At 51.2% G+C, this 15571-nt stretch overlaps 1 protein-coding gene across 5 annotated transcripts in view; it reads left to right on the top strand.

The window, feature by feature from the left end:
* RNF213 (ring finger protein 213) overlaps window positions 1–15571 on the top strand; it is a 47336-nt gene that overhangs the window by 29827 nt on the left and 1938 nt on the right. For all 5 annotated transcript variants that reach the window (XM_065035133.1, XM_065035136.1, XM_065035131.1 and 2 more), the window contains exons 35-63: window positions 126–261; window positions 665–853; window positions 1267–1406; window positions 1837–1991; window positions 2326–2538; window positions 2898–3079; window positions 3843–3963; window positions 4074–4174; window positions 4434–4613; window positions 5121–5284; window positions 5378–5480; window positions 5882–5996; window positions 6656–6866; window positions 7538–7728; window positions 7976–8104; window positions 8891–9001; window positions 9244–9486; window positions 10080–10161; window positions 10453–10487; window positions 10812–10906; window positions 11006–11165; window positions 11452–11632; window positions 12414–12508; window positions 13121–13372; window positions 13638–13770; window positions 14377–14460; window positions 14765–14945; window positions 15067–15268; window positions 15384–15461. In XM_065035133.1, coding sequence (XP_064891205.1) covers window positions 126–261; window positions 665–853; window positions 1267–1406; window positions 1837–1991; window positions 2326–2538; window positions 2898–3079; window positions 3843–3963; window positions 4074–4174; window positions 4434–4613; window positions 5121–5284; window positions 5378–5480; window positions 5882–5996; window positions 6656–6866; window positions 7538–7728; window positions 7976–8104; window positions 8891–9001; window positions 9244–9486; window positions 10080–10161; window positions 10453–10487; window positions 10812–10906; window positions 11006–11165; window positions 11452–11632; window positions 12414–12508; window positions 13121–13372; window positions 13638–13770; window positions 14377–14460; window positions 14765–14945; window positions 15067–15268; window positions 15384–15461 — 4262 coding nt within the window. The remainder of the gene's footprint in view (window positions 1–125; window positions 262–664; window positions 854–1266; window positions 1407–1836; window positions 1992–2325; window positions 2539–2897; window positions 3080–3842; window positions 3964–4073; window positions 4175–4433; window positions 4614–5120; window positions 5285–5377; window positions 5481–5881; window positions 5997–6655; window positions 6867–7537; window positions 7729–7975; window positions 8105–8890; window positions 9002–9243; window positions 9487–10079; window positions 10162–10452; window positions 10488–10811; window positions 10907–11005; window positions 11166–11451; window positions 11633–12413; window positions 12509–13120; window positions 13373–13637; window positions 13771–14376; window positions 14461–14764; window positions 14946–15066; window positions 15269–15383; window positions 15462–15571) is intronic.

Below are 15571 nucleotides of genomic sequence, written 5' to 3'. Positions count from 1 at the left end.
TAGTTTGTTTGTTTGTTCCACCAGTTGGCTGATTATTGAAACAATTGTAAAATGTTGTTATTGGTGTGATACTTGGATTTGGATTCAACGCCAACAGAAAAAGCAAGTTCCTTGTTGTTTTCTAGCCTCTTTCCTGAAGATAACAAAGGCTCGTCTCTCTAACCTCTTGAAGAAGCAAGAAGAAAATTCCCTTTACCCGAAAAACTGGGTGCTTCGGGAGGCTTCCAACCTCAGTGCTCTCCAGGAGGCCGGTACCTTCAGGTGAGCACAGAGCCACATCCTCTCACCTGCGGGCTTCCAGCGCAAATGGCAACTGTGCAGAGACAGCGGTTCTGCACAACCCGGATCTGCGGTGTCAGTCTGGGCTGTGCTGGGATCCCTCCGGAGGCACTTCTGTCTGTCCTGGCTCCTGAGGGTGGGCGACTTACAGCTGGGTGGGCTGTGCAGGGCAGGAATGCACAAGTGCTTTGGGTGGAACAGCGGGATTACAGGCGAGCCACCGGTCACAGGTGTAGGGGTTTCTGTTGTGGTGTTCATCCCCTTAAAGGCAGGACTGGGGGACTTTCTCACACGCAAATGTCAGCAGTTTTGCAGGGCTACCACCTCCTGGTTTGACGTTGTTGCTCACTGTCCCTCTGGGTTTCTCGGTCTCTCTCTGCCCAAGGCACACCCTGTGGAAGCGAGTCCAGAACGTGATCACTCCATTCCTGGCTCTCCTGGTTGCTGTCATAGACAGAAACGGCAACCTGGAGCTGCTGGCCAGGCCGCCGGCCAAGTGGGTGACGGACCTGTGGATGTTCATCTTCAGTGACACGAAACTCCTGCCTGTCCCTCCCGCTGCGGGAGCGAGCAGGTGAGCCCCGCAGAGAGCGGCCCCGGGACCAGGCCAGCGCTGCTCGCACATCCGCACGGGAGGTGAACGCTGCTGGTCGCTCCCCCGCGCTGTGCCCGAGGCCGCAGGGCTCTCGGTGTCTGCACGAGTCCGTCCTCCCCCCGGCGCTCCCGGGCTTTGCTCTCTGCCTCTCGCGTTCAGCTGCTTCCCCAGCCCCACGTGTCCTGCGCTGCAGCCCTTGGGCCAGGGAGCACTTACTGAGTCCCGATGCTGCACAGCTGGCAGGCTGAGCTGTATTAGTGAGCCCTTCAGTTCTTTTCCCCTCCCTCCTCCCTCCCTAGGTCTAACTTCTTGCTTTCTGCAGCTTCCTGCCTCTGTCTGAATGTGTTTTCCAGACAAAAGCCGGGTGTGTTAATGACCTTTTGATCTCCTAGCTCTCAGCCAGAGATCATTCTGGTGCAGAACAACATGACGGTGTCTGCTGATGCTGGGAATGAGATGCCCTTCAGCTGGAGGATAAAGGAGTACTTGGATGAGCTGTGGCTGGAAGCTCAATACATCCAGAACACGGAAGGTGAGAGCCTGGTGTGAGCTGGTGACACAGCATCTCCATCCATCTGCCCTGTAAACTCTGCTTTGTCGCTACCAAACCTCCACCTTTCTGCAACCCCGGAGTCACCTTGATTCTTGATTCCCTCTGTGCTCATGTGAGCCAGCAGAGCTTTGTGCAGCTGGCTTTTCTTTGTGCTTCCCGCAATTTGTCTTTCACATATTCTGCGCCCTTGTATTCAAAATGCTGTGGAAATGCCAAGAGTGAGTTTCTGTAAATACAACACTGGTGCTTGGGCTGAGAAGTCCTGGCCTCAAATCCCTTGTTAATGCTTTGCATGAGAGGAGTGTTGCATGCATCAGTGGTTAATCAGGTGTCGGTCTCTTTGGGACAGAAGCTGTGCCAAACCCGGCCTCCCCCGATGTTCAGTTTTCTCTGCATTCTCGTTTTGCAGACCAAGCGGAGAAGTTTGTGGATATCTTCCAGAAAACCGCACTGGGAAAATTCATCTCTGCTCTGACTGAGGAAGACAAGGAGATGCTTTTCCAGCGCTATATCACAGACTTTATTGTCCTGAGCATCAGGGTGTCCTCCGTGGAGGAGCTGCAGGTCGGTGAGCTGGGAACCCCCTGGGTGCAGTGGAGAGCAGGGCGGCCGGGACCGTGCCCTGTGTCAGCCCGGCCTTTGCAGCCCAGGTCCTGCTCTGACACAGACTAACAGCAAGGCCGCTACAAAGCAGATGCGTTTGGCAATGGCTGCTGAAATTGCTGAGACCTTACTCAGAAAAGTCCTTTCATAGGAGCTCCTGTAAAAACTGACACATCATTTAAGGCTATCTTGTAAAGTACCAATTCTCTCCTTACAGAGAATTTTGCCAGGATTTCCAGTACAAGATGAATTCCAAAAGTTCTTTTTTAACTTTAACTTTTTTCTGAACTTGTAGTGTCTGCAGCTTGCATTCTTATCCTGCATCGAGGAATGGAAGGCAATGTCTCCCAGGAGAGAGGAGATGGTCCCGTCCTTGCCATGGGTCCACCTGGGATACAATCAGTTCAAGAGCCGCCTGCAGAACTTCTCCAGGATCATGGCTGTGCACCCTGGGGTGGTCACGTACCTTCTGAAGCAGCAGCCCCACGGAACGCGGCCGTCAGAGATGGTAGAGTGGCCCGCGGGCGCTGGGCGACCCTCAGCGCTGGGTTACTGACGGTTCAGTCACCTGATGATTCGGCAACAGTAAAGCGGGAGGCGCGAGCTCCGTCAGGATGCTCACTGTTAGGAACAGTCTGCTGTGTCATCACTGTTACCAGCAGGATTTAAAATAATTTGCCCTGCTTTTGCATCAGTTAATAGGATGTGCTAATGACCTGAGCCATGAGCATGAGAATTCCAGAACTTAAGATGCTCAAGTTATTCAGTTGAATGCATTAGAGCAAACCAGATCGAGAGCCCAAGGTGCACAGATAATTCTGAGATGCCACTGTTGTGTTTATACTCCCGCCCTGTGTGTGTATCCAGGTTCTAGATGTGTTTGCTGCGATGGCGTGTGCTGAGGAGCTGCAGGATCAAGTGCAGACAGCGCACCCCGAGGTCTGGCTGCGGAAAGTGAAGAATCTTCGTATGCCCATTGAATTCCTTTGTAAAGAGAAGGATGTACAGAGAAGCGGGGGTCAGTGCCATCAGGCGCTAAAACAGCTCGAGTACGTACCACAGATGTGTTCACAGTCCTGGTCTTTGCCTCGCTGTTGGTAAGAACATTAGTGCAGGCTGGAAACTGCTCCGGTGCTGCTTTTTTCAGACGAAGGCTTTGCAAACCGTTCCGGGTTCCTGCTGGGTTCAGTCACATACCAAGCACCAAGAACCAGAGGTGTTTTCTCATCTCATGTAGATTGTCCCTCTAAACCTGGCAGTATCATCCAGTGCATCCAGCTGGGTTCAGGGGCTACTTAAACCTCTCCTGAAGTTCCTGTTAACCGGCAATGTCTCCCCACTTCATCCCATGTAAGACCGGGAGAGATGGGGAGCTTCTCTGCATATGAGATGGAGTCTTGTGTCTTGGAAGGCAAGTGCAGAGAGCTGTCCCAGTTTCTCACAGACCTTTAACTGAAGAGAAGAAAATGTGGTTAACTGTGATTATTATATCTTTAAAATCACTTCGTTGCCGTAGGAGTTGGGGTGTGCGAAGGTCTGTGCAGTGCTCTCGGTTCCGCTGCAGCGCTGTCTACAGGACCGGCGCCTGTGCCAGAACCCCCCTGTGCCAGGTGCTGCTTTGTGTTTTGTCCTTGGCAAGAAGCCAGGGCTGAAAACCAGAGGGCAGAGGAAGGAGGTGCATGAGAGGGGCACAAGTAGTGTAGTGGTGACCATGAAAAGCAGTGAGATCCTTAGACTGACCTGCTACTGCATTTCCGTTCGTGCTCTCAGCTCGCAGTTGTAGTGTTTGAAACGGCGCTTTCCCTCCCGCAGAGTCTGCTGGAGCCGGGTTTTCGCCATGTCTCTGTTCGTAGAACACGTGTTATTAGGCATCGACACTCTGATGCCAGAACTTGAGAATTTAGTGAAAAAATATACTTTGCTTCTTGCCAAGGTAAGCGAAGGTGGGATTTCACCTCTTCCCTGTTTGCTCCTGCTGATGATGTGAATGTTAGTCTCGGGTATTAGAGCTGAGTCACGCAGCTTTGCCTCTTTCCTCTGCAGTGTTTTCAGCACGATTCGGACATGAAGACCCATCCGACTTTTGTTGCAGTGGTGAAAGTGCTGTGCCAGTGCAAGGATGAAGTCAGCCGCCGGCTCTACAGGTACTGGTGCCGAGACAGGCCCCAGGGGCTGCTTGGATGCTGCCGGTGTGGCCAGCGTATTTCTGGACATCAGGCAGTGCTGTGTACAGTGTAATGAAAACCAGACAAAGGGCAGTGACTTCCATTTTGTTTCCATAAGATAAGCAGTTAGCCAGCAGGTCTTACTCTGTCTCCTCTTGGTTGCAGACGAACATCTCAGTAAAGGCTTTTGGTAAGACACCACAGAGCTGTTGTGTTCAGTGCTGTTTCTGCATTACAGGTACGGCCTGCAGCCGTGTCCGATCTGCCTGGGAGAGCCGAGGGATCCCGTCTGCCTGCCGTGCTGCCACGTGTTCTGTCACAAGTGCATCAGGATGTGGCTGGTCCCCGCGCAGATGCACTGTCCGTACTGCAGGGTGGCCATGGAGGACGCTGATCTGGAGGTCTCTGTGGAGCTCAGGTATCCTGACCAAGGGGACGTGTCACAGCGGGCTGGCTGTATGAGATTCTTATTTGCGACTCTGTCGACACGAGCAGAACGGGTGGAGGGAACTCTGCTCTGTGCTTTCTGGAGCTGGAACAGGTCCTGTCCATTTTTGCTTTGCTTCAAAAGAAGGGAAGATGTTGCCTTGGCCCCATGTAACTGTGGTTACAAAACCCTGTGAAGCTAAAGCACTGTCAGGGCTGAGGGGGACAAGAAACCTCCTGGTCCCCTTGGGTTATTTTCTGAAAGCTTAGTGAAAATCTCACTAGAAGTGACTGGCACCGTGTTGCCACTTGTGATCTTAGTTGTTAATATGATACAGCCTGTGCAGACACCACTGCTGAAGTGTGGCACAAATGCCTTTTGGAAAGCTGGAAAAGTCTCTCACCTTGGTGACTTCTGCCTGTGTTTGCTTTGCTTCATCCATTATTTAAGTGCTTCTGTATTTAAACATTGTCTTAATGCTTTTTACCCTTCCCCTAGAGATGCCTTAGCAAGAAACGCCCTGTTCCGGCAGAGATGCAATAAGTTCTTCATAGACGTGGTCACCACCATGTGCTTCAAGGACAACGAACCCCCCGAGGCAGAGGTGACCCAGGAGCTCCTGAACCTGCTGTTTGTTCACAGGAACCTCCTGAAAGGTTCAGGTGAGCTCCCTTGCCCCGACGCTCAGGTCACGGAGCTGACTCTCTTGCTGTTTTCTCTCACCTGCCAATCTTGTCTGTTTCTCATCTCCACAGATCACCCTGCTATCTACACTAAACTTCTGTCCCCATTTAACGATGAAGTGGATGAAACTCCCGTCATCCGCTCAGTGATGCTGAAGCTCCTCTTGAAGTACAGGTGAGCACAGTCACGCAACCGAGGGATGTTACACTGGGGGCGGCTCAGCTTTGGTTTTCATGACATTATCAAACCAACCTGATTGTTCTTGCTTCTGTGCTACTCACACTCACTATTTGAATTATTACGGGTGAAATTCATCCCATTCCTTTGCATTAATTGTGCAACTTGGTTGGCTTGCACATGGCTTGTGCTGCAGGATGTGACCAGGCCATGCCCAGGTTTACCTGGCTGTTACTGACCTAAAGCTGTGCTGAACGTGGTTGTTTTCCCATCTTCCAGATGGATCCAGTGTGACTCCACCTGTCCCAGGGACATAACTAGTAGTTTGGTCATGATTTAGAACATAAGTAGCTGTCAGTATTGCAGCTGTGGTAAGGGGGTGTTGCTCTCTCCTGTAGCTTCAATGAAGTGAAAAATGATGTGCAACGGTACCTGTCCCGGGTGGAGCACAATGAGATTCTAGAGCAAAATGACAAAAAAGAGCTCTACTTGCTTTTCATCAACTGCTTGGAGGTAAGATCTGGGCAATGAAACTGTTGCAGGAATAAAAAGTCAAGAATAGGAATTCTTCAGCAATTCTAGGCAAGTTTCATGTGCACATAGCTCGCTGCCCAACTGGAGAGCCCAAAAGGAAGCGTAGATCAGATCCTCCCCAGGGCCACCAGCCCTGCTCGTGTGTCTGCAGCGCTAGAGCAGTTCTTTCTCTTGGGCACCGTGGCAGTGTCTCGGTGTTCGGTGTGCGCTGGTGGCGCTCGCGCAGTGCAGCCAGGAGGTCTCTGTGCAGTTAGTCCACCGGGCTGCCCTCTTGTTCTCACAGGCCATTCACTGTTTGCAAAGCCTTAGATTATTATGCTGTTTGGATTGTTCGCTTTCCTCCCCTGGCATAACTTTTAATGCTTTGGACAACTTTTAACAAACTTGACAGCAGGGTAGAGGTTTCATTTCTTATAGTTTTCATTAAAATGGTGACTTTGTAGATAAGATCAAAATTTGTGTTCTTTTAAAGGGAAGGACAGGTAGAGCTTGGGCTCTTGGGGCACACAAGCCAGCGTGCCCATCACTCTCTTGCTCAGCCGTATGCTTGGGAAACGTGGCGGGGAGCTGGGGTGCTTGGACACGTCAAGTACCAGTGCGCAGGACGTCAGATTTATGTGGCTCTGCCCCTTCTTCAGGATTCCATCTGTGAAAAGTCTGAGGGCAGCCTTGGAGACGAGCATTTGGACCGTGTGCCCAGGGACAGGGGCTTTCCAGAGAACTATCTCCCCAAGAACACCCGAGAGACTCCTCGGGAATCATCCGTTGAGTATCTGCAGGCGGTGGCCAAGGTTCGCCTGTACCTGAGTAAGGCTGCAGAGCTGCTTTTCGACTTGCACGAGGGCGCAGGTGAGTCTAATTATTCTGCTGTCTCAGGGAAATTCTGTGCACAGGGCAGAGTCACCATGGGAGGTGGCTGGGCAGTCAGCGCTCCCCTGCTGTGCCAGAACTTGTTCTGGTGCGTGGGCTTTTCCTTTTCCCTTTCGTTAGAGGTGTCAGTCGTCATTCATCCCCTCGCCCATGTATTAACAGTGCTCTGTAACTACAGTAGTGGCAAGGCTGGGGCAGTGACCCCTCGGGGCAGTGACATCGCAGTTGTGCCTTTGGAAGGAGATTTACTTTGTCCTCCAGATGCCAACAGGGAAATCTTATTTAGAACCAACTAAATTGAACGGGAACGAATAAATGAACAAAGCATAAATGATGCTTCAGGTACATGACCGCTGTAAGACTTAGTGTTTTATACCAATGTGAGCTCTGCACAGCTAAAAGGGGTGAAGAAATACTTCCAAAGAAATAAGTACAAGTTTTGAGCTGATTTGCTCACCTGATAAAGAGGAACAGTGTGTGGAGAGTCTCAAGTACCTATGCAGTCCGTGAAGCATCAAAGTGTGGTAACATAACTGATTCCAAGGGACTCGAGTGCCCAGCCCTCGCCTTGGGGCTGTCGCGCTGGTGAGATGCACCCGGAGGTGTCTGAAACCTGGCTGAGGCAACACTGAGTGTTTCTTCTCCTCCAGAGCAAGACCAGGTGGAGGAGAAGCAGCGTTACCTGGCGAACGTGAGAGCGTTCTGCAGCCTCTCCAGGAACGACTGGCATCGAGTTTACCTGGTCCGGAGGATCGCCAGTCAGTATGGGATGGAATTTGCTCAGAAGCTTGTCACCGACACCCGCTTTAACTGGGTGTTCCCAGTGGAAATTCTGCAGCAGGTAAAGGAGAGCAGTCTCCTCGGAGATGGCTCCGCTCTCCTCTTCGCCCTGCGCTGCTTTGGGCCGTTTGTCCTGCTGTGTGGCTCTGGGGGGCTCACTGTGCTGGGGCTGGTGCTGAGGATGGCGGAGGAGCCCGCTGCTCATCGCAAAGGCTGAAATGCTGCAGTTCTGGGGGGGCAAAGGAGATTCTGCTGTGTCCGAAGGCTGCTCGGTGTGCGGCGCTCACCGTGGGCTTTTCCCTTTGCAGGTACAGAGCAGCCAGTCTAATCACATCGATCGTTACCTGGCGTGCGGTGAGAATTACCGAGCGCTGCGTGACGCTGTGGGCCAAGCCATGATCGAGTGCGAGACTGAGGCCCTCCTAGAGGCAGAGAAGGTAGGGCCCGTCCTCCTTGCCCTAACCCGGTTGTGGGTTCTGGACGGTCAGTGTTCAAGCTTGGTGTTGCCGTTGACAGTGTCTGCTCCAGGGGACACGCCTGGGCTGCCTTGGCGTGGAAGTTGCTGTGGCTCATTCCAGCAGACACACCTGTGCTTTGCTTTCTCACCTGTGTTCTAGCATATGTAACTCTGAGGTTACCTCTGGTTGCTCATCTTGCTGTTCTCCCCTTGTGCTACGTCACAGCGGTGTGTTTTACGCTGAGCAGTACAGGCACCTTGCTGCCAGCTGGCTGGAGAGCAGCCTGGGGCTCAAAGAGGCTTTATGCCCCTCCCAATCAAACAGGTGCTTTCTGTGTAATTTCAACCTTGTTCCAATTTGTATTTTGTGTATGAAAATCTTCAGGAAGAAGTCTGCAAATAATGCCCCTTTGAATGTCTCAGTACTATCTGTTATACTCTGGTTGGGATTGTTTTTCCCACTTGGTTGTTGCTTCGATTGGAAGGAAGGCGTATGTTGCTGCTGCCTAGTGACAGCGCAGTTCTGACTGGGCGTTGGAAGAATAAAATACTTGAGGTTCCTGGTGTAAACCCCTCAATCAGCACAAGTGCTCTCAGTTACTCATTTATGGCTTGACCAGCCATTTCTATGCTATCCCCTGTCATTTATGGGGGGAGCTTTACCACAGACCTGCTAAAGCCTGTATATCCAGCAACAGCTGAAACCTTGTCACAGCTCAGCTGTGACAGCTGCAGGCTCTTGTGCTCATGGGCGGTTGTATTGCAGGTGCCCGGCAGCCCCCCGGCCGCGCGGTCTGTCCACCTGCTCCTGGCTCTTTTCAGAGAGGTCACCGCCCTGTACCGAGTTCCTGACTCAAACCTTCATCCCAAACAGCAGGTAAGATGCTTCACTTCGGAAGCTTGTGACAAGCATGCTTCATTGATAAGGATGAATGACATTTAAATCATGGGTGGAAGAGTCTTTTGTTCTTTAGCCCCAAATACAGTTATGTACTGATCAAAGCAGACTGGAAATGTTTCCAAAGCGCAGCAACACACCATAGGAAGCAGCTGATGGTCCCCTTCAGCTCGGTGGACAATATCATGCTGGGTCCATTTCTTTTACACGTGTGCTTTCAGCAAACAGAAGCTATGATGAAGTTCATCCAGAACTCCCAAGTCCTGAATTCTCCAGACCTGCGGACCTTCGCAGCCTCTCTTGTGCTGAACGCGCTGCCGTGTCTGACAGTGGCTCCTGGCAGCTCCGGCCGGGACGGAGCGCTGGTCGAGATGGCCGTTCACACCGCGGCCGTCCTGCTGTGCGGGCACAGCCCCGTCCTGCGGCCCCTGAGGAACCTGGCGTTCCAGCCGCGCTCCATGCAGGTGACGGTTCCCTCGGCTGGCAGTCCCGCGTGTTGCCAGTTCTTTCATCTCTCTGCTGGATCCTCTCTAGTCTAACCTGTCTCAGCATCAAACGCACCAGCTTATTGTTGTAGCTGTGAATTGCTGATGCGTGGTTATTTCAGTGTTGTTGGGATTAATTAGCACAACAACAAGCTCTGGGTCGGTGCCTTTTCAAGGTACATCTGCATCCCAAGCAGTATCGGGCGAATATGTTTGCGGGTGTTTGAGTGAGTCTGGAAGCAGCTGGCAGGTCCTGGCTGGGGACCCGTGTGCTCGGGGACAGCGGCTCGTGGGGCCGGGCTGGGGCAGGGGGACCTGCTGCTCTGCTCCCACTGTCCACAGCACGGGGACACAATGGGGGACGTCAGAGCAGTCCCGTTCACCGGGTCTTGGGAGTGCATGCGCAAGGCTTAACAATATTAACAGTTAAGGGTAGATTTTCAAAGGCAGAACTTGAAAACGTGCATGTCTGTCATCTGCATGACTTCTGCTGTTAGAATAAGGAAACAGTGAGCAACTGCTACAGGAAATAACTGATTTATATACTCATTTTTCACCTTTTTCCTCCTTAGCACTCTTTTCTGCCTACAATGCCAGAAGATATAATGGCTCAGGCGAGGGCCTGGCAAGGTCTGGCCGCCCTGCGCTGGTACGGTGAGTGCTCCTGGCCGGCTGGGAGAGAAGCGGAAGGGACACCCTTGGGTTTTGAATGAAACGGTTCCTTCGGGTGTCTCTGCCTTGCTCCTCAAGGGGAGAAGATGAACAATTCCGTGGCTTCCTATGTGGGTCTGTCCTTCCTTTGGGCTTTGGGACTGTCAGTGCTTTGGATTAGATCTTGAAGCATTTTTCCTTCTCTAAGATGATGGTCCCTGTGAAAGCAAATAACAGGGGCTTTATAAATGTCTGTCCTGTAATTCTGTCCGGTTTGTTTCTCTTTCTTTGTAGTGTGTCCGAATGGCCACCCCTGCACCGTGGGAGAGGTAAGAGTTTGAGATTAGTTGGTTTGTAAGCAGATGATGTTTTCAACAATAAAACATTTTGGTTTATTTACTGATATTTATGTTCTGTTGCACAGCAGTTAATTTTCTAAATTCTCTATATTACTAATCATTTTACCACTGTAATGTAAAATTCAGAACAGCTCTACCACAGCGTATACTGTAAATCTAGGAAACAAGAGGCAGAGGTTCTTCTCCCAGTATATAGCAGTTTCCAAATTAACCAGTTACAGTTTGAGTTGTTGTTTCCTTCTTTCTCTGCTGGAGCGGCTCTCACTCGGGTGTCCTCCCTTTGCTTTCTGCCAGTGTGGCCGTCCCGTGGAGACGAGCCGCTGTCTGGACTGCGGCGCCGATGTCGGGGGCATGTACCACAGGGCGCTGCCCGGCTTCCGGGAGTTCTGGTATGCTTTGATTCATTAACCTTTTCAGCGCTAAATGATCTAGTACTTTTCTGTCATGCTTTCAGGGCAAATAAATACTATATATATGCTTTCCAACAGCAATAATGTAGACAGAACCCAAACTGGCCACATACTTGGAGATGTGCGACAGAGAAGAACAATGGGAGTGTCTGACCGGGCCTTGTCCCCCGTCGTCTTCATGCTGATACGCTTGCTCACACATCTGGCAATGCTGCTGGGAGCCACAAAACATCCTCAGGTATCTTCCAGTCATGGTTCAGGTGGCCACAAGAAGTGTAGTGAGACCTTTGTGGGGTGCTGCTCCGCTTCATCGCACTGCCAGGTAACCAGGGCAGCCCCTCGAGAGGCGAGACCCAAACACGAGTGGTTCTGGTTCCTGGATGTGCCTGCATGTACACACGTACCTGCGTTTAGTTGTTCACGCGCTCAGAATTCCATAGGCTGGGACTTGCTGGGAAGGCTGTAGCTCTGCCTTTGGATGGGGCGTTACTGGCTCTGCTCATTCTTCCATTTTGCTTCTCTAGTCATTGCAAAATATGATCAAGCCAGCGGTGAGCGACTCGGTGAGTTTCCTGCAGCAGCATATTCAGGAGGACTTGGCACAGCTGACTAAGATTTTGGGGAAGAGCGTGGATGAGACCATCAACATCCTTCATCTTGTCCTCGGCAGCCTCCTCAAGGACCCCCAGCAGCACCCGGGCCAGTGTAAGGAAACCACCCGCTGTCCCATCTGCATTTGGGGACAGCAGTTCTTCAGCTGCTTTGCTAATAGACATCTCCAACGGGCAGTGGATGTGCTGATGGGATCCAGAAGTTTGAGGCTTGTTTCTTACTGTAGGGAGTGAAGAATTTTTGGCTGTTTACTTTGGTCAAGTATGTGGGGTTTGCAAGGTTTGGTGCATAATTCTGAGAAGGAATCGTTGAATAAATAACGTCAGGACACATTGACAGAGCTTTCAGCTCACAAGCAGGGTACTGCAGCTGCTCCTGCTGTGTGTCACCTACATGCTGCCCTCTAAATGAAGGCGTTTGGTACAAGAGGGATGGCCAGGTGTGGTTCATGGTAGAATCTGGAGTTCAAGTTGACGTGAGTCATTGTGTCGTAGAGGGTTTATATGTAATAGCCATGTTTTTAGTATGTGACAGCACAAATCGGTATTCCAAGCTTCGCTCTTTGGTCTGTCATTGATTGTGGTCTGGCCTTGGAAAGCCTGTGTAACCTTTCTGGGGTTCTGGATGACTTGTACAAACGTGCACGTCACTCGAGTGAATGACTGCACTGAAGCTTCTGGAAACCCGCGATCGCTGTGTGCTGATGTGGATGGGACTCCAGAGTAAGATACTCATTTAGATTCTAGGACCTCCGTAATTACCCTTGGCTCATCATGCTGACTTGCAAGGATGCCCCATCTGGAGGCTTAGAGAATCTGTCCTTTCATTTAACTGAAATATTGCAGGTGTAAGAGACTAAATATTCCTGTTGCAGGGCCAGTTGGGTTTGACGAAGTGCTCTCCACCAAGGAGATGAGGAACAAATGGGAAGAAGTTGTTGCAAACACAATTATTGTTCCTGAACTGGAGGTGAGAAATTTACTGCATAAAATTTCAGTAGTTGGCAGTTCAAGGTTCATGTATTTGGAAATCTGACCGGCTGTAATGTCCGTGCTGCTCGTCACCCAGCTGTTCCAAAGCCAGGCCGCCTGTGACACAGCTGCAGCGTTCATTTGTATGGGTCAGAGAACTTGGTTCTACCTGTGCAAATGAGTATCTGAGAGCAGAGCTGTGCTGTGATGGTTTTGTACAGCTGGAAAAGCAGGAATGTCTCAGCCTGGTGGGCAGTATTTGTCCAAGCGAGCACTGGTTGCCCCAAATGAATCCTGTCTGCCTTTTTCCACCCGTATGCATCATCTCAAGAATGGAAGGCCTGCAAGTTGGATGAGCTGGAGAACAAAGAACAACTTGATGGTATAACCAGCTGTCTGCTGTGGGTGTTGAACAGTTCTTTCCTAGGAGTTCATTTTCTGCTTTGACATATTTCTGTGGCAACTGGTCATCGAGCTGTCAGGGAAATGCACATTAGTGGAGGTTCAACAGGGCAAGACACCACCAATTCTGATATATATATATATGTGTGTGTATATATATATATATATATATATATGTATGTTTGTTTGGTTTTTTTTTTAAATGCAGGGTTTGGATAAAAAACTTCTGAAGCTAAATAGACAAATACAAGAGGATGAGAGAATTTCTTCCAATCCAGTAGTGAAGATAGTGTATGGCGACCCCGTCACGTTCCTGTCCCAGCTGCCCAGGGACAGTCACATACATCATTCCAAGATGTGGAGCTGCCGAAAGAGGATTTCGGTGGAGAACCTGGCCCACGTGGTCCAGCAGAAGAACGCCAGGGACGCTGTCCCACTGCTCTGGAGGTTTCTGCAGAAGGTGGGTGAGGGGCTGCGGTGTCCGGGCCGGCTCAGGAATCTGCCTGGAGGGGCCTCTGCAGTGCAGGCTCCAAGCCCTGCTCGCCAGGGCCACCAGGGACCAATCCACTCTGCAGTTATACAGTGTCTTTATTCTCATAACCTTCCATAATCTTGAGAATTACACATGAAAAATATTTTTTCTTTTAAACATTTAAAAGTAATTCCACAAAAGCATTCAAAGCTGGTTTGTCATCCTCCCTCACGGGCTGCCTTTCCGCCCTCAGGAAACAGAGCTGAGGCTGGTGAAGTTCCTACCGGAGATTCTGGCTCTGCAGAGGGACTTGGTGAGGCGGTTCCAGAACACCACTGATGTCAAGCCCTGCTCCATCAGAGCCTTCCTCAGCGAGCCCCTCTCGGGTGAGAAGGCTGTGCCCAAAGTGTAACTAGTGAACTTCCTTTTAGCTCCCATCCAAATGAACTGGAGACCTTAACCCTGGAAAAGTCGTCAGGTGGTTTTAAAGAGAACTGAGCCCAAGAAGGTTGCTGACAAGGGGTGGGGGCTGTTCAGAGACAGGCGAGAGGCCCCTGAGCGCAGCAGTGGCTGTGCTGAATTTAAGCTCTGCCCTGGAGCCGGGGCTGCCTGGAAGGTGGAGCAGCTGTCCTTCCGCTCACGGCCAGCACACGGACCTTTTGTGGCAGCTCCTTCTGTTGTACTTAAGTACAATTAGATATGTTTTTAAGTACTTACGAAATTACTTAAAGGTTGTGCAGAATCAGACCAAGGATCCATCCAGCCTTGTAGCCTGGGCCTATAGCAGACAATAATGGAAGTATTTAAACAAACAGAGCAAATGACTCAATTTGATAACATCAGAAAACGGTTTAATGTCTGTTTAGTGTCTCTTGATCTGTTTGAGCAGTTGCCCAGAGTTCAGTGGTGTGCTTCAGAAATCCTTCTATTACGGAGTTTCATGGTGTTGCCATGAAAGGCGTTTCAATACTCGTCTTTCTGTTCTGTGTCAGATGTGATGAGGGACCTGCTCCGGAGGAGAGTGACTGTGTTTCTGTCGGTGTGGAACAAGCTGAGGAGCTCGCTGGACACCCACGGTGAGCGTCTGTGCCGGCGCGAGGCCCCGCCAGCTTCGGGCAGCTGCTCTGCTGTGCCGCTGCTTCAGCTCCTGTCTGCGATGCTGAGGCGTGTCCTCAAAACTGACCTTGGCCATTAAAGATTTAAGATCTAGGTGCAAACGGAAGAGATTTTGTTCCCCGCTTGCAATGTTCTCACCTGAACAGAAAGCGCTATTTTCTTTGGGTTACGTGCTTTCTCCTGACCTGGGGCAGCTCAGGAGACTTTGCTCCTTGCGGCTGCCCCTCAGCCACCTCGAGCAGCCTTCTCTGCCTTCTATTCCAGGGGAAATCAAGCTTCCTAAAGGCTACTGTGATGCCGACCTGACCCTGGACAGCCAGCTCGAGGTCCTGCTGCCGCGGCGCCGCGGGCTGGGTCTCTGCTCCACAGCCCTGGCCAGTTACCTCATCAGTCTGCACAACGACTTCATCCACTCGGTGAACAAACACAGCAAGGAAGATGACCAGTACGTTGCTATTCCAGCTAGGCGTTTTGGGGGAGCTCTGTATTACCTGCTACCACACAATCAGCTTTCCCTGCTTCACAAGGGCTGCTCGCTCCAGCTGGAGACTGTTTTCCTTCTGCAGGTACTTGATCAGTCCATCAGAAGTGGCCGACCTGCACTTGATCAGCTATGAGCCTGAGAGAGACCTGGTTCCTCTGATCCTGTCCAACTGCCAGTACAGCATGGAGAAGGGAGGGGAGACGCTGCAGGACTTTGATCTGGAGAAGATCCAGCAGCAAATTGTCAGCAAGTTCCTGCAGGGGAAGCCGCTCATCACGCTGACGGTAGGACAGGGCAGCAGCTCTTCCCGCAGGCAGCTGCTGGGCTGTGCTGGCGTCGCGCATCGCAGGGCACGCAGCGTTACCAGAGCTGTGCGACCGTGGGCTTCTCTCCTGACAGGGCATACCCACCCTCGTATACAGGCATGATCGGAATTATGAACAGCTGTTTAACGATGTCCGGAACAAGATGGATCAGGTGGGTTTCTGCATTGGAGGAAACGGGGCAAGTGTGTGACCCCTGCAGTGCCAAGAGATGTGAGGTTGGTCCTGTCGCTTGCCTTGTACGTCTGCAGGCTTGTCCGCTCA

Source organism: Columba livia, chromosome 18 (genome assembly GCF_036013475.1).
Source record: "Columba livia isolate bColLiv1 breed racing homer chromosome 18, bColLiv1.pat.W.v2, whole genome shotgun sequence".
Lineage (NCBI taxonomy): Eukaryota > Metazoa > Chordata > Aves > Columbiformes > Columbidae > Columba > Columba livia.
This window is presented reverse-complemented; position numbering and strand designations above follow the sequence as displayed.